Source organism: Amia ocellicauda, chromosome 2 (genome assembly GCF_036373705.1).
Source record: "Amia ocellicauda isolate fAmiCal2 chromosome 2, fAmiCal2.hap1, whole genome shotgun sequence".
NCBI classification, from domain to species: Eukaryota; Metazoa; Chordata; class Actinopteri; order Amiiformes; family Amiidae; genus Amia; species Amia ocellicauda.
This window is the reverse complement of record NC_089851.1, coordinates 20,745,961-20,764,469: the sequence shown is the minus strand read 5'-3', so window position 1 is coordinate 20,764,469 and position 18,509 is coordinate 20,745,961. Positions and strand designations below refer to the sequence as shown.

The 18,509-nt window shown below is 37.0% G+C and overlaps 2 protein-coding genes across 9 annotated transcripts in view; one reads left to right on the top strand and one right to left on the bottom strand.

Moving 5' to 3' along the window:
• Positions 1 to 4,046, top strand: part of slco5a1 (solute carrier organic anion transporter family member 5A1) — a 39,694-nt gene extending 35,648 nt beyond the window's left edge. For all 3 annotated transcript variants that reach the window (XM_066720908.1, XM_066720925.1, XM_066720917.1), the window contains 3 exons: positions 1,009 to 1,250; positions 1,583 to 1,647; positions 1,823 to 4,046. In XM_066720908.1, the coding sequence (XP_066577005.1) occupies positions 1,009 to 1,250; positions 1,583 to 1,647; positions 1,823 to 2,271 (756 nt within the window). In that variant the 3' untranslated portion in view covers positions 2,272 to 4,046. The remainder of the gene's footprint in view (positions 1 to 1,008; positions 1,251 to 1,582; positions 1,648 to 1,822) is intronic.
• Positions 4,047 to 6,091: 2,045 nt separating this feature from the next.
• sulf1 (sulfatase 1) overlaps positions 6,092 to 18,509 on the bottom strand; it is a 120,440-nt gene continuing 108,022 nt past the window's right edge. For 4 of the 6 annotated variants that reach the window (XM_066720860.1, XM_066720871.1, XM_066720838.1 and 1 more), the window contains exons 15-19: positions 18,057 to 18,134; positions 15,645 to 15,817; positions 15,325 to 15,467; positions 14,793 to 14,916; positions 6,092 to 9,178 (exon numbers count right to left, since the gene is read on the bottom strand). In XM_066720860.1, coding sequence (XP_066576957.1) covers positions 8,379 to 9,178; positions 14,793 to 14,916; positions 15,325 to 15,467; positions 15,645 to 15,817; positions 18,057 to 18,134 — 1,318 coding nt within the window. In that variant the 3' untranslated portion in view covers positions 6,092 to 8,378. Of the gene's footprint in view, positions 9,179 to 11,472; positions 11,527 to 12,888; positions 12,923 to 14,792; positions 14,917 to 15,324; positions 15,468 to 15,644; positions 15,818 to 18,056; positions 18,135 to 18,509 lie in introns of all 6 variants that reach the window. The other 2 variants (XM_066720882.1, XM_066720894.1) reach the window with 2 other exon arrangements.

Genomic DNA, 18,509 nt, shown 5'->3' with positions numbered 1-18,509 from the left:
AATGATATATACTTGATCAGAAAATCCGACGGAAGAAAACATTTTCTTGTGGACATAAACTGGACACAAAAAACGAATGTTGAAAATGAGTTCTGCCTTTTCTGTGATGTGAAATGTAAAAACAGAGGCTCTGGTGCCACCTGCTGGGCATTGTTGAGTTCACAACAGTGCTCTTAATTCCTATCCAGTATTGGAATATATGACAAACGTATGTTACAATTCTGTGTTTTATTAAAGTGCATGTAAGTGCATATTTGTGACAAACAGTTGACTATAGAGAGTAATGTTTCAATGGCAAGACTTCATATTTGTTCAGTATTCCTGCTGGAACTTTGCCCAGCAAGAAGGAATTATTGCTTTGCTACACACGAAAAAGGTGAAAATACAGGCACTTTATGACACAAATCCATATTGATATGCAGTGAGCAATGAATACAACAGTGTTCAAAGCTATATTTTTAACATCAAACTATAATTGATTTCATATAGTCTGCATTCTTGCTTGCAAATTAGTCATTAGGATTTATACAGTAATCCTTCTAGATGTCTGTGATACCAGATTCCATCAAGGTCAATCGAGGCAGCCCTGTAATACAGGACGAATAGTCATCTTTATGAATCTTTCTTGCTGTGTTCAGGTAAGCAGCTTAAACACAGTGTTTGCTTCCCTGTGGCTCGGGATTGGCTCGGGACAAAACCCGGAATCCACTTTGGTTTCAGATTGTCAGGAGGCTGAGTTTCCTATCTAGTAACAGAGGCTTTCTCTCGTAGCCAAATTATAATTATATTCATAGTAAAAATTACAACCCTTCACAGATGTAACTTACTTATCAGCTAACAGCTTTTGCTTGTCATGTTTTTTGGATGACAGGCTCCTTTTTGTGCTGCTGCACATTTCATTAGTGATCCACAGCAGCTTGTAATACTAATGTCTCATATCATCATAAATAATGCTCCTTATAAAGTGTTGAAACTGAAAATGTGGCCCGCCTGTGTCCGTCTCTCCAGATCAAGAACTATACAGACTGCGCCTGTGTGCAGAGCAGGCAGGTGATCACCCCGCCCACCGGGGGGCAGCGCAGCCAACTCCGCCTGGTCATCGTGAAGACGTACCTGAACGAGAACGGCTATGCGCTGTCGGGGAAGTGCGATCGCACCTGCAACACTCTCATTCCTTTTCTCATATTCCTCTTCATCGTCACCCTCATCACAGCCTGCGCACAGCCCTCGGCAATCATCGTGACTCTCAGGTAAGGAAGGCGCTTGGGTGCCTGTCTTCTGTCTTCATCTGTGACTGAAGGATTTGCACATGCTTAATGTGTGTTTGCACTAGACTACATATATGACTAGCATGTAGAAATACAATTTGTCTCTAGGATTTGTGCCAATGCTAATTTTAATGGAGTTTTGATTTTATTTATCTTTTTTATTATTATTATTTATTATTATTGCACATTTATTTCAATTTGTGGCTCTTAAATGTACTTTATGAATAAAATTATCCTTAACTTTTGCTTTGAAGATACCAGCCTACAATTGTGGACTTGTTTTACATAAATGTAAAACTGCATTTGTTATACAGGTCAGTAGATGAACAGGAGAGACCTTTTGCACTGGGAATGCAGTTTGTTCTTCTCAGAACTCTCGGTGAGTAAAAACACATTTCAGTTTATATGTATGTAAGTATTGCTTCATAAACTACATGTCCAACATGCTGCATGTAATGGTCCATTTCAGTATTTCACAACATGAGGGATATGTGCATAGTAATAAAGTGTTCAGGTGTGGTGGTTAGGAATTCTCCCTTCTTTCTCCCCCTCAGCTTACATTCCGACGCCCATCTACTTTGGCGCGGTCATCGACACCACGTGCATGCTGTGGCAGCAGGACTGCGGCGTCCACGGCTCCTGTTGGGAGTATGACGTCACGTCCTTCCGCTTTGTGTACTTCGGGCTGGCGGCCAGCCTGAAGTTCGTGGGCTTTGTGTTCATCTTTTTGACATGGTACTCCATCAAGTACAAGGAGGACAGGCTGCAGCAGTGGAGGCAGAGGGCGTCCCCGGTGAGCACCATTGCCGAGCTCATCTGCCACGCCGGCCCCCAGCAGAACTATGCACGGACTCGCTCCTGCCCTGCCTTCAACTCCAGGGCCGAGCAGCCTGAGGCCCTCGCTCTCAGCCACGGGCAGAGCAGCCAGAGCTGTCCCGGCCAGGCACTGGAAGCAATAACGCCGCCGGGAAATGTGCTGGAGGAAGTTGCTGGCGATATCTAGTTAACAGCTTGACATAATTGGCTGTTATAGAGGAAAACGAAACAAAAAAAAGATCTCTCTCTAGGGATCTGCATTGAGCTAAGGCGCCCTTGATCCGTTTCCAGTTTGAAAAACACGTGCCTTCCTCTTCATCACTTCGTTTCACCAGTCGTACACTGACCAGTATTAAGACAGGCAACCATAAACGCATACACTGATACTCAACTGACCGAGGGCTGGATTCCTCAAAGCAACGAGAGCTTTTTATTTATTTCTATTCGTTTTTTCTGTTTAGGATTCTGTTTTTTAATTATTATTTCTTTTAATTATTATTTTTAGTGTGTAACTAAAGTTGAGGTGAGAATTTATAACCCTGACGAGTCAATGATCTTGTACATATCACCGCCTCTATCCAAAATGAAAGAGTGATTAAGAATACATTTTTTAAATGACAAAAATGTACTTCAGACTTCTATAATGTGGTGCTATGTGGAGGAATGAGGAAGCTCTTCCATATCAGCCATACATTTAGTGTGTATCACAAGATGAACACTCTTGTAATAGGCTAAGATGACTGAAGAACAGCTACTTAGCAAGCACAAATTTAAATATGTACTATGCAAGCTCTTGTATTTTCTTGCCCCTCAAGACGGTTATTAGTATGTTCTTCACATTTGTATTTTCCAATTAGCCACATTAACAAAAATGTAATAGTTCATTCAGGGTACTAAGCTCTACATGTTTGCTCAGTGTGGACAAGCAACCTAACAGTGCCTCAAGCTATAAGGCTAACAGCAGGTTTGCAATATAATCAGCTACTGGCGGTCGAAGGCCAGTTTGTCACATTCTGACCTGGAACTGTAACGCCTGGTGTCCTGAACTAAATAGGCTGAACTGCTGCGAAGATCACATTCCTCAGCAGCAGTAATTTCTTCTAAAATCAGAGAAGCCGAACAAAACAGTATGCAGTTGTCATTTTCTCACTTAGAGGACTAACAAGACCCAGAGAAGGTCTGTGTGGTCCGTGTTTGTGTAAATATTCAGAGATCAGGTTGAAATGCCGTGAACTGGTTGCGGTGGCATGCAGAGTAGGTCTGAGTGGGGGAAAGTATTGCCTAATTACAAAATGCTGCCTTTTTGCTGCGAATGAGTGTTTTGTCTGCTGAACTTCTTACTGGTGACACAACCCTTCCAAAGGGATCCAACACCAGTACCACTCTGGGGAACCTCATAACTCATTAAATAGGGACCTAAAGTATTTAACCTTGTAGGATCTAACACAGTATTAAACCAGTTAGCGCTACAGCTGTGCAAGGATAGCCGTGTGCACACAGGTACAGTTATAGTAGCCTGGAGTATGAGCAGTACTCTGCAATAGATTTAGCTGGGTCTTACTGCATTTACAGTCTACATACCCAAGTTTAAAGTATTACTTTATCAATTATTTTACTACTATTACTAGAACAGTAAGTTAGACTTGATTTGTGGCATAAGTGCATTTTGGAAGCATTTCTCTTCAGAATGAAAATCATTACTGGTAAAGCCTGGAGGACTTGGGCAGATTGTTTTACTTTCACATAATCTCTACATTGCTCTTATGTCTTTCACTGTATCTATTAAGATGGCCTTGGATTACTCTGAAGCAAATGCAGACATTTATCAAATTGTCCTATCTGATATTTGCAAGGAACTGTGAATGGAGTAGTCCATTGAAAATATTGAAAAACTGTTTTGATAAAATTCCCACTATATATGTAACCATTACATTCAAATTGTCTACATAATATAAAACTAAATTGATAGTCCACAATGCATATAGTTATCCAGCAAAGCTATTAAAAACAATATTTGAACATGCAAAAATAACAAACTTTAAAAAGATATAGCTATAATCAACAATATATATGTATTTTTTTCCTTGGATAATTTAATAATGGATACAAAATACGGGTAAAACAATTCCACTTATCAATTGTAAATCATGTTGTTTTTCTGGTCGTCCCAGTAACTGTACTTGTTCCACAACGTTGCTATAATACATAACATTCATCCAGACTAGTCTGTATACTTTAATGAGCTAATTGCTTTTAAATCAAAAGTTTTACACCACAATATTATTTTGTTAGGATTTCTAAGGCAAAATGACAATACTGTAACTTGGCAACACCTGTATTTTGAGGACTGCATGAATCTGCTGTAATGCCTCACTTCAATAGCTTAGTAAACCCATTTGAATGCTTAAGTCATATCAATCTAAACATCCTTATTAAAACAATATTCAGAAAAGATTATGGTTAATGCAGTCCACTTTACAATGTTTAGAAGAAATAGGTCTACAGTTTATACACAGACAGGCCCTTTATATAAACAAATTATGTCCTTAATACTACTAATAAAACCTTATTTTAATTAGTTAATTTTCAGAGGATTACAGGGTTATGTCATGTTACTACATGAAGGGAATAATGGACAGCATTTCTCATAAATATAATCAAACATTGATTCGCTTAAACTGCTTAAAATGTTCCAAAAAAACAAACAAAAAACATACCAGAATAAACATAAGCTATAGTGTAGAAGCAGTAATCCACCTGGATAAGTTATGTTTTGTTTCTGAAGGATGAGTGAAGATTGGTTGATTTATTTGCTTGCACTAATTCTTGGGGAGTTATAACAAGTATGATTAAAATGCTTTTTCTGTTAAAATGGGCATTTATGAACAACCACATACCTCTGATCATTGGGGTGAAAGCAGCTCTCTCCCAGGGCGAAGAGGCCACACGTGCTCGTCACATGAGCAGTCTCCTTTTCCTACTGTCAGTGTATTTGGTGTAACTGTTGAAAAGAAAGCGAAAATTGCCTGGATGTTTTTCATGTGGATTATTTTAGGTAGTCTGTAGAAACAAAAAAACAAAACAAAACATTTTTGTTCATTTTTATTAATATTGTATTTAAATACAGTAAATCCCTTGTTTCATTCATCGGACAGGAACAAAATATAACATGTGAACACTTAGTTTACAAATACTTTGAATACTTGATATTTGTCAATAAAAATAAAGATGAATGAACTATACAAATGGGTGTTTTATTTTTTTCAAAGTCGTTGTGTAAGAATTATAGGTCTATAGATTTCATCTGATGAAAACTAAACCGAATTAAACCAAGTACACAACACAATCCTGTCCTTTAATCCAAGATGTTCTCAGTGATGGGAAAGGCAAAGAAATGTAGAAAAGGCATGAAACTTTCTCCCATACCGAGCCATGTTTAGTTTTAGGTAACAATTACAAGTCCAGGCCAGAGGATTGCTGATGAAGATAAAATTGTAATGATCTGATTGACAATTTTGAATTAAATGTTTCAGTGTCTTCTTGATTACAAAGATGTTTCATAATGGCCCAACCTCTATATTTGTAAAGGTATTCTATATTCTATCATGATACGTTTTAAGCACAAATCTGATAAAGCAACGGGTTCACCTGTGTCACAAAAAAAAAAAAAAAAAAAAAAAAAAAAAGTTAATTAAGTTGCCAAATTCTAGTTTAATAGAGTAAGACTGAACAAATTACGGTTTCATAACATTATTTGTCCATCAACATATTAATGTGCCTTTTACCATTCCCCCCAAGTATATGGCACTTGTTTACTTCATCCAAAACAATTGGCTGTTATAGGTATACAAGTTGTAAATGTTTGTTATATTGTGAGTGGAGATTAAACATTGGCTCACTTCAGACACGTTCAAGTATTCTGACCGGCTCTCTGAACTCACACACCATTATAACAACACACGAACCCCAAGTGCTTTGATGCTGTAGATAAAAAACAAGAGATCAAATAATTTATAACACATTTATTGATAGTTTTACAGTTAAAAAAATACAACGGCAATAAACCTGTGTTAAGTCATTGTGCATCAATGACACTATTTTAAAGAATAACCTGTGACCCTCTCCTCTGGCCGGCGCTCATCGGCTCAATATCGTCTGAACTCTCACTCCTGTACTGGAAAGCCTCATCAAAGACGGCCCAGGAAACTGCCATGGCAGACTCACCAGATCATTTTGCATCTTGTTTTGTCTCTGTCTGTCCTTATTATTGTTTTGTTTACATATATAAAACCATAAATATGTCAGTTATTAGAATTGCAGGCAGTGACCTCTTTAAAGAGAAAATTAAAAAACACAACACCTTGTTTATGAAGCTGACGGGAGATCACGGCCTGATCCTACAACCACAGCCTGACACATTCAGAAGAGCCCCCCAGAAACCACAGAAGTGTCTATGTTCCCCCACAGTACTGTCCAATATTCATGTCTGCTAAACTTTGTAATTGCTGTTTGTTTCCATTATACTACATTTCCATCAAGGCTGTGAATTTTAACTGCCCAAGTCCTCCATACTTAATAGTCTGGTGTGTGCTTAAACATTGTTACATAGAGTCCAATATACATAATACTGTGATTATGCAGAAGGTTATGGATTTTAATTGTATGTGGGGGGCTACGATCATACACAGCTGCTTTGTGTAGGTGTGAAGGTCATATAAAGCTTTAATTGTGCGATTCTGGCGCCAGGTGATTACTCATTTAGTCCAGTGCTCTCCCAACTCAAAAGTAAAACAGTTAAAGACATAAAATGGTGGTTTGTTTCAAATGTGTAATTATCTTATAATATAGGTCACCATGTTTCCATTTAGTTCCCTACATTTATCCTAAACTGGACTCCAGATTAAAATCCTTTTCTGCTTAAAAAACAAAAACAAAAAAACTTACTGGCAAGGCTGTGTCCAACCTTGAGAAGCAAAGTCAGGTGATCTCTTGAGCTTTGCGCTTCAAATCACTTTCCTGGCTTCACTTCCTTTGAATGAGGAACCCCATTGCATATGGTCACCCAGTGAATTTTATATTAATCAATTTAGAGGGTGTTCCATTTCTTTTACCTCCAATTCATTTTGAACATTTTTCATTTCTATACTTGTTCCTTGGCCTAATGAATGGATACAAAAGGTCTGAATTCATAGCCCCTTTCAAATGTACATTTTAGAGATCATAATAGAAGAGTAGAAAAACTTTGAACTATTACAATTGTCTTTGCAATCGGTATATGTGCCTCATTCAAAATACAGCTTACACTGAAGATGTTATTTACAGAAAAACACACAGACAAAATGGAATACAGAAACGGCATTATAAACAAAGAGCAGTGTTATTGTGACAATCTTCAATCAAATGCAATCAACAGTTCTCATCCACTGTGATCTGAATCAACTACACACCAAGGAAACCGATTAACCTGAAATACACGCGTGTCCAAGGAACCTAAACTGTAACATCATATGGTAATTATCATTGTGTTAAATAAAGTGCCACCCCCAATGTATTGCACTGTGCATTAGAGTGGTAATAATAAATCCTGTTCACAGTGTACATGTACATATAATTTTTAAATATGTATTGGGGTGTTTACAGGAAAGTTTTATTTGATTATTGGGTGTAAAACAGTCATAAATATCAGCCATTTTTCTAACCAAATTTTATTCAAATCTAGTGGATACCAAATTAGTGTTTGTTATCCACAAGTTTTAACTACAAGCTTTGGAAGTGTAGAACAAAATGAACAAAGAAAACCAAAAGGCGAACACTATTCTGAGAGTAAGGCAGCAGTCGTAACAGTGAAAAAAGGCCAACGTTAAAAGTGCATTAGAGTTTAAAACAAACTGCTGGGATCAAGACGGTCAGTGGTTGTTACGGTGGAAGACTGCGCTGCAATGGTTTCACCATTTACTTGACCTTTCATAAAAAATATATATTAAGAAGAAAAAAAAAAACATACTTTGAAGCAATCGTTCACTTTCCATTAAAATGAAACTGCAATATTTCAGTACAGTTGCTGGTGTGCGTACTTTTCTTCTTTCCTATAAACACATAACACTGATTTCTAATTACTGAAAGCACCTGTAAAAAAATAATAACATCATGACATCACAACATCTAAATCATATTACAAGATCACAAGACCTGCTTCTGCATTGAATAGTATCACATCTGCTGCGGTTTTTTATTTTTATTTCCTGTCTCTCTCCTGGCTTCACAGTGTCCAACAAAACTACTTTCAGTTCAAATTCAGTTGAAGGGAGAGGAGGTGGAGCCGCTGCCTTCTGAATCCCCCGTGCCAGAGCTGTGCGTCTCTAACCAGCTGTCTGTTCTCCTGCTCTTTGCAGTGTCCTGCTGAATGGGACCAGCAGCTGTAAGGTTCACAGTCTGCTCTGGGCTGCGATAGTCCAGATCTACTGGAAGGTAACCCTGGGCTTCAAAAATGTCCTCCTTGTTGTCTTCCTTGGGCAACGCCAGGTCCGACTGTAGACTAGCAGCCGACCGCAAGAGGGAGTCGTGTCTAGTCTCCATCTCGGTGAAACCGTTGCCGCTGAAAATGAGCCCATCGCTGTCTAGTCCCTCTTCCAGCTGCTGGGCCCACGTCTCCTTAGGGAGGAAGCTCCAGGTTGCGGAGGCGGGGTGGGGTTTCTCAGGTATGTCGTTACGCAATTCAAGGAAGCCTGTGCTGAGCGGCGCGGTGATGGCGGGGGCTGGTGTGGCAGCGCCAGGCTGTCTCCCCTCCTCAGGTGCCATCTCGCCACTGGATTCGTTGTCTGCGGACTCCGCCGGGGGCACGTCCCCAGAGGCGAACTCGTTAAAGGTGTCAGGCGTTTGTGTTTCATTGTTTTCATAAAAAATGCTCAACAGTGCAAACATACTATCTACATCCTTCTGAAAATTTGTCCAGTCATCCGGGCTTGGACTATAATTGTATCTGTACTCATACAGGCTGTCGTTCACACAGTACAAATCTTCCAGTCCCTGCCAGTTGACGTCAACAGTGAAGTTGGGCAGCTTAGCCTTTTCGTCCGTCCCATAGTGGTTGTCCACTGTGGAGAAAAGAAACAAAGGTCAGTGTGTGGTCAAGCAGGACTTGTATAATAAAATAGAGAAAATGTATACCTTTAACTGATTACACAACATGCAATCATGCCTGCTCCGAGATCAAGACGTGATTACAGACGTCCCACATACCAAGGCAGTACCTTGTATCCTTTTTCATCAAGCATTAAACCCACACACACAAGCAAGGAGCAGTATGCAGAGACAAGTGGAAAAAACCTTCTGAAATGTATGTATTACGTGAAACATATCAGTGAAGAAAAACATGTATGTGACATGATTATATGTAACATATATATGTAACAGATGCTACTATAATAAGCCTGGTGTCATATGTCATATTGTATTTTTCTAATTGTGCCACATTTGGTTTTTAATACAAATGTAAAGGACAAAGATGTGTAATCAAAGGTCTTTATAACCGCTCTAAATTCCAGGAAGAAGATCAGCCTTTTCAGAAAAGGATTCAAAAGAATCCTTTGAATAGTCTATGGTATCTGCAGACGGCCGTGGATTCTTCAAAATGAACAAATGAATATGAATTAAAAGGAAATTTGAAATGAATGCGCTGATAACACAAACATAAGGCAGGTCTGAAACAACAGATTCAATATTTAGTCTAATATGAAGAAGACAGAGTAGAGCCCTTGGTTTACTGTGTTAGTCTCTCCTCGGTGAACTCACTGAGGCGCTTCCAGAGCAAAAGTGCTTCATGGCAGTGAACGGGTGATCTCTGACACAAGAAAGTAAAAGGGTGACAAAAGCAAAAAGCAGAACAGAAGTACAGAGCTGCTAGTGCTAGGCAACAAGGATATGCCAAGTCAAGAGACGTGTGGATTAAAGGCGTGTGGCTCATCCTCTGCTGTCAGGTGAGGTTGCAGCTCTGTTGCACAGACCACATTCAGTGATGTTCCTATTTTGATCATATTTTGTCAAAGCCATTGAAATGTGAAGATGAATGTGTGTTACTGCAAACGCGTTAACAAAAAAAAGTAACAATTAAGATGATACACAGTAAAGCAGGATAAAAAGACCTTTCATTACCTGCCAGATACATTATTTTCACATTTAATAGGGAGAGCTAATCATCAAACCAGCTTTCAGTATCTGTAGCATCCCGCGCTCTTGAAAAACCAAAGAAAGAACCAAATGTTTGGATCTCATCCATTACCATGATGCAAAAGACCATCAAAACATGTTTTATAGCCTTATACATCTATTTTTTACTGTAGAGTACACTAAGTATGTGTGAATGAGTATATTAGACAGTGAAGCTGCCCAATATTTTAAAAAACTAAACTAAACTTTACTCTGCTAAGTGAAATGATAAAATGCTTTAGGCTAAGGCCAGAAACAACTGAAATCACTGAAAGGCTACTGCATTAACCTCCAGCAACTACAGACTCTTGGGAACGTCCATTTGTCCAAAGTAGCCAGCACTGTGACAGATTTAGAGGAACCCTTCAGCTGGTCTACTAGAGTCAATACCATGGTAATACTAAATCACCTGTTCCTTAGTCCTTGAGTGGTCTTTTACATTTGGTAATGAATAAGAATACCAGATCATTACCGCCACACCGATACAGGATATTTTACCTCACCCTGAAGAAATGGGGAATGGTGGAATTAAAATATGTACCCTATATGACAAAGTATTGGGACAAGCCTCTGTCTGCTACACAGGTGTTTTCATGACACACTAAGTGACGCACGCATTGGGGGAGTAACAAAGTGGTTCAAAGAATTGGAGCCGTGAATCAGGAAGAGTCTACAGAGATTAACTTTTCTTGTTGACCTAGCAAATACACTGTGGGAGGAATGGTACAGTACACCTCATCATCTATTAAGTGGCGGTCAACATTTGGCCTAAACCCAACAAAACACATTGTGAGCGAATGTCTTTTTGGATGGTTTTCTTTTGTCCCAATACTTTATTGATAGAATGACATATGACAGGCCCCAAAACTGTACAGACATGAACAAGACAAAGATGAAATCACTGGATACAGTTAAAACATTGTGTGTTCAATTAAGTAATCCCTATATTTTCTCATACTGTAAGCAGCTCTAATAGTTGTCACAATGAATTAGCTACCCCGAAATGCCAATTAACCAATATGATGATGATTCCATGATTTCATCTTTAACAGATTTGAAAGGTTATGGAAGACCTTCAAGAGAGACAGTAGGTAATGTACAGATGTACGTTTAAAAAGTGAAAAAACCTGAGGTACCACGTTGAGAAAAAGGAATAGTATTTGATGTTGGCTAAGCAACTCACTGGAATGAAAAGCCTGGCCTCCTCAACTTTGACCACTTTCGATGCTGCTGTAGCCTGGTAAGCAGGTATCAGAAATGGAGAAGGTCAAAAGAGACAGAGAAGTCAACAGCTGTTAACTGTAACACAAGCATATATCTTTATCTGTGTTGATTTAAAGAGTTAACTTATGTAAGACATTTCAATCTTTAGATATTTATTATCATAATTTATTTCAGAGTAGAAATGGTTCCCCATGGTGATGCTTTTAAATAAGACAAATAATATATGGATTACATGACTATATATTACATTACATGACAGATGTGCTCAGGCTGGGGATTCCTCAGGATAGCAGGACTCTTTGGGGTATCATATCCCACAAACACTGGGACCTCCTTTATATTAAGAGAACATGTTCGTGGATGGGACTCACTAATGTTTCACCCAGGGATGTAGAGCAACCCAGACAATATACAAATATAGTATCACAATATTACTGTATTGCCCTGGGCAGATAGGTCTCCTTAAAAGTGTCCTCTCACAAACAAATTTGAGTCAATTGTAACTTCATCTCAGGCCACACAACCCATAACATATATCTGCTTTCTGTCCTCTTGAGTGAAACCCCAGCAGATTTAAAAGCTCTATTAAACAATGAGTTGTGCAACTGAATTTCAAAATTTGTTTCAAAAGTAGTGTTTCAAAATAATTACAAATGTGCAACATATTTGTGGCAGATTAGCCTACACATCAGAAATATATTGGTACTTGATATATTAAAAAACATTAATCAAAGACTTGTTTAAGACTTGTTTAGAGATGAGGAAAAGTAAACCCATGTCATTTGAGAGGATTTACAAAGAGAAAATATTCACAGAATTTCAAATTCCAAAAACCCTCCTCCACCCCCCACACACTCACATATCAAAGCTTTTATTGCGTAGTAAATTGTAGTCAATTTGTCAAAACTTTTTTGAACAACTATTGCTGAAATAGCATAATAAATACAAACATAACATTAAAATGCTAGCAAGAAGAGTTTATTCCCAGAAACAAATATTAACTTCATGGGAATAACTATGAAAATCAAATAAATACAATATTTACAATACATTTGTGGAAACTAATGTAATGAATGAGATGCCTTTTTGAAAAGTGAGTGTATGCAAAATCATTACAATTGTATGAATTGAAAACGATGGATTAAATGGCACTGATGTGGCTGAACATCTGATGGCAAATAGAGTTGCTTTTATTTCTTGTGCAAACAGAGGTTTTACACATGAAACAGTGGGTCTGGAACAGATGTTATACACTTGTTAGAACAAACCAGCATGCACCACATGTTTAGCTCAATGCGTCATGAAATATTAGTTGAAATGGACCGGCTCATGCAGTTATTGGAAAGCCACTGAAGAAAACAAAGAGATTGGATACCTGTGTGGATCATAGCTTCCTCCATCTTTATTTCCTGATTAGGAAAATAAGAGCAAGTTTATGTTAATGTCTAAATCAGTAAAATAAAAATATATAAAAATCATTCTGTAGTTCTTCATGCACAGCTTCTAAATCCTAAAGAGAAATGCACTTTGTTAAAAAAAAAATCAAAGGGCCAGGGAGAGGGCAGAGGGCAGAAGGGAGAGGGGTGGGCAGTGGGAGGGGTGGTGAGTCCCATCAGCCTATGGAGCTAAATCAACAAAGCTTATGATATTATCTCCACATTGAGTAAGTCAAATGTTAAAGGTTTGGCACAACATAGTTGTTAATTGGTTTCCAACAATCCATTTAAAAACCAGATACATTTCCTTCATAAAAAAATAAATCAAGTGTTTAGTGGATTGCCTTTTACTGTGAAGAAAGTGGTTTCCATTACCCCCATCCTCCAATTCGTTTCTGTAGCTTAGTTTTCATCCATCATCTCAACTCAAACATTTCATTTGTGTGTAGGCACATTTCAGGATTAACTCATTCATGAATAAAGCCTTCACATGCATAATTCTAAACTTATAGAGGGCTAATCACACTACAGTGTTCACTGAAATGTTTATATTCAGACTGCAATGTCAAACCATGAAGAGAAGTGTTGCCAGGAACCATTTTTGTTTTAAATTTGCCTTTTTGAATCAATGCTTTAGTGCATAAAATGTGCATATGTTTAATATATATATATATATATATATATATATATATATATATATATTTTTTTTTTTTTTTTTTTTTTTTTTTTTACTCTCTCTGTGTACTTAAATAATAATTCTATGGAGGCTTGCACTACATTTTATTCAAAATTGTGACAATGACCACAATTTGTTTTGTTTTTCCAGAGGTTTTATTTTTCTCCAGTGTGAAAGATATTTAATTTCATAAGAAAGATTGTTAAGGTTAAAAGAAACAACAACATGCTTTAGTGTGAATAGCCCTTAAGTATTAATGAATCACAACTTTTACTTTTTCTTGTTTATGTGAAAGGCATTTGCATTTAATCCAGGGCTATAACGCTATATCCAAGAGTGTGTATCAAATATATAGTGTGCATTCTTCAGGCTTAAAAAACAAAACTAATGTTTCAAAGAGTTAGATGATATTGAAATTAATATAATTAAAAGTGTTTTTCTGGTAACATCAGGTTAAAAAGTGTAAAGAAGAAAACTGTTGCAGCATCTTCATTCTGTTACCCAGTGCCATAGATGTGAAGTGAAGAAAAAAGGTAGGTTGCATTGCTAAAAGACAGTAGCTAGTCACTGAGAATCCCCCTTTCCTACAGTGGTAGATTAACATTCATTACTTTTAGCTGTTCTTATCAAAATACAGAAATGAAGACAATTGTAACTAAACAAGATTAATGCAAGTGGTTGTAGAGCATTATGAAAAGTATAAATCCATTTGAAACTTTTGATTTCCCATTAGTGTAACATAAGCTAAATAAATAAATGACAGGCATGATGTGGAGTGGGTGTAATTAGAGGCTGAGGCAAAACTGAAACTGTGCTCTCAGAGAGTGCTAATCTGGTACCAAAAATAAGGGGCTGATTTATTATTCCTCCCTCTGCATTGAGGATTAAGTGATTTGAGAGAGATTTTAAATGTGGATTGTTGGTAATTTAAAGTCATGCTAATCTGAAGGATATTCACCACAGACAGTCTTACGTAGAAAACTAAAATGTATTATCTGGTCTCGTTCTTGTACATGTACTTGTAACTGTAATTCAATCCTTCTTTGTGTGTTAATGGTAGTTTGACTAGTAGTAAACTTGACAGTATATATCCTGCATGGTGCAGTTGAAGGGTTATCAAGATTTTGCAGGAAAATAACATTCTGCACAATACACTTTAAAAATTACCTGTTTCCTGTCCCTTGGGCCGAGGGTTGCATTGTTTGTGTCCCTGGCAGCTCCTCAGCTCCATCAGTTGTGAATGGAGTTGGTTTAGAACATCTCTATCCACACTGTACACAGCATTGGTCAACTGCAAATATTCATTCAATTAATGAATACATCACGATTAGTCACAATATATGATATCTGCTACTCTAAGACAAAGTCTGAGAAGGTGCAGGAGACCTTATTTGGACATTTTTTGAAGAATACCCTAAAACAGCCCTCAGCAAAACCAGACTGTGAGCATTACAAGGTCAAATTAAACACGTCACACCAATAATATGGAAGATTTCAAAATTTCTGGATATTTTCCTTAAGAATTAATTTTTTAATATAAGCTATACACCTCTTACAGAACCATGCCCAGCATAATGTAACAGTTCCTGTAAAAGTCTTAACGTATAATAAGCAAGTTGGTAAAAATGTAAGGATGTATAAAAAACAAACTTCCACAGCTTAAGGTTACTCTATAAATTCAAGTCACCACATCTCTCACCTGGTAGGGATCGTTGTTCATGTCAAAATATTCCAAGAAGCCGGTGGCAAACTCACAGAAGAGAATATTGTGCGTCTCGTTAATCGTCCGCAAGCACCAGTAGGTGTTGTTATTGGAACTGGTGCAGGCACAAAATCCTCCCACTGCAATAAAGTGAAAAGAGTTACTCCCTTTCATCATTACTACTCTGAAGTCATATTCATTCTCCTCCAGCTGTGCTCCTAATAGAGAATAAAGTGATAAAGTGAGGAGCCAAGAAGTTTAAACATCTTCATTTAACATTGGCAGCTGGATTGTGAATTCTGATCATTGTGACGTACGGTTCCAGAAGGGTGCCGTCTGCCAGTGCTCGTTATTGTGCGTGAAACAGGTGAGGCCTGGCATGCTGCAGTCATCCCCCTTCTTCAGACGCTTCTTTTGCTTCCTCTCTTTCTTCTTTCTCCGGATATCGTTGAAAATTTGCACTTTACTGTCAACCTCTTGAGCTGCTTCTCTACAAGACAACAGAAGTGAAAGAAATACTTAATATTATTCAGGGAAGACCTCTGACCTGCCGAGCTTTTGCTTTCATCACATTCTTATTTTCCCATTCAGAAACTTTTCTATAATTAATTTATTCCTACACTAAAACTGTGCACAGTTGTTTTTACTGTGATTTCTCTTACGGCTCCTCAACTAGGATATAGTGTTTGTATTTTATATTAACTGTATGTAACACCTGGATAAGGGTGTGTGCTAAGAAATCAATAATAATAATAATAATAATAATAATAATAATAATAATAATAAATATCTACACTTAAATTCTGAACTTTTGTAATTTTTAAATTGTACTTGTATTATGCTTACTTTGAAGTTTGTATTTGAATACTTTTGTCTTGCTAATGTTACCTGCAAGTCCCCCTGTATAAGGGTGTCTGCCAATAAATAAATACATACATTAAAATGATAATACATTACAAGTTTCTTTAAATCTTTCTCGTTTTCCTTTTTCCCTAAATATTGTTGAAGTTCGAGAAGGTCAAAACACGAAGACAGCAAATTTCAGCCACTATGCCTTTTTGATTTGCATGGTGCAGAAATATTTAAACAAAGAAACATTTTCTTTTCTCACAGTGATTTTCATTTGATGGTAGACATATCCTGCATCTGAGTCGCAGTCACAGGGGTCTTATGGCTCTCTGTCTGAAACCAAACTGATTCTGGGCCAGATATTTCATTGTTTTTCAGCAGGATGTTTTAATTTGCCTTCCTCTCCTGAGCTTGTTGAACAATTGTATTAGATCTTAAGATGTGTCCTGTGTGCATAATTAACTTTCATCATTCAGCACTTGATAAAATACAACATATATATTTCTTCTTGTGGCCTAAGGTTTTTTAGCTAAATTCCCCACCTGAACCTCACTATTACCGATAATCTGTCATTGATTACATTTTAGTTTTTTACTGCAGTCTGGAACGTGTTAGATGGCTTTGGGATTTGAACAATTACTTACAGAGCATGTTTGTGTGTATTATGCTCTTCATGGTTCAAATTAACATACAGAGTTTGATCCTCTGCCCCCCCACAAACTTGTTTTACATCTCTACACATTTTACAGAATTAAGCATCCCCTGAGAAGGGCTGGATGAAATCAAAATTAGAACTTTACTGGCGCCATCAATTTATGTCGAATTCAGACTTGGCTTTACAAAACCATTCAGATCTTTCTCAATTACATTGTTACCTATTATTACAGTAACGCTTGGGTGGACATTAAACAAAACTCATTTCTGGTGCTTTCAGTTCTTATATTGATAATATTACAGTAAACACACAGCACAGTAAACAGTTTTGCTTACTTGTCATATCACATTTCTATTTGCCATTCATTTCAACCTGCTGCATACAGGTCATATTCCGTTATATGATATCTCTGCTGTTTTCCAGTTCTCAAGTCCTGGCCTCCATGTGGTTTATTTAGCAAATTATACAACAAAGAATTATGAAAATTCTAGTAACTGGCAGAAATTATGAATTAGGTAAAAGCTCCCCAAAAATCCTCAAGTTTACAATATCCTTAAAATACTTCTGTCCTCTTTCTCAAAGTGACATCTGGTAGATTAACTGAAGAAAGATCATATTACTGCAGGTCAAAATATATATCCTTATATATTATATGTTTGTTTCTTTGCTGGCACTGTACTGCAGAATGATTGTTTAGAGCTTTTCTTATTCAAATTTACCCTCAGAGGTTATTGTCTGCCAAAATACTTGAATAAATACTGCCATAACTGTTGGTAAGCTGAGTGCTTTGCATAGAACAGTACGCACCAAGCAATTAATTTTGTTAATGTTATCTTGCATTGAAACAGGCTTATAATATGAACGTAATTGTATTCCAGGTACAGATTTTATTTTTTAAATGTCATAAAAATTGATAAAATAAGGATTACCCATTTAGAAAATATTTTTTTTTTTTTAGTGTGACCATGTTGAAATATCAGAAACAACAGCTTTTCAGTGGAGATTTGTTTTTTCCCCTTGTATTGATGAGATAGATCATTCGTATATTTCAAGTTGGCAGTGGCAGTTATCTGTCCAAGAAAGCCAATACATTTATTCTGTGACAGGAGGTCTGGGAAAGGAAGAATGAGCTGTAAAATCATTCACATGTCCCTGATAAAATGTAAAACAATCCAGAAAGAAGAAATCTTGAAAAAATGTTGAGAACCAATTCAAAAGAACTCACTTAAAAGGATGGAGATGCCCATTCCTGTTCTTCAGTCTCTCAGCCTTGCCTCTCTGGCCTTTCTCTTTCCCGTAGAAGCTACATTTGTTTTAAAAGTAAAGAAGATAAAAATAATGCTTTTCTTAGCAGAATTATAATATCTTATAGTACTCAATTCAATTGGATAACTGTGATAGCATTTCAAGAAAGGAATCTCTTATGCTTTGAAAAACAGAGCACATTATTCAGATGTAAATTAGTTATTGGTTGTTTATCATATTTTGTCCCCTTGAATTATATTTAAAAAAAAATGTAACAATTACTAATAAAGGCTTTAAAGTATAGAGAATCAGACAAGACCACAGCAGGTTAAACAAAATAGACTATCTATTCAAAGGAATTATGAGTACAAAATGAATCAAGAAGTGTATGAGCTTAAAAAAAGTGTAAACTTCAGGATCCAAACAGGACCAA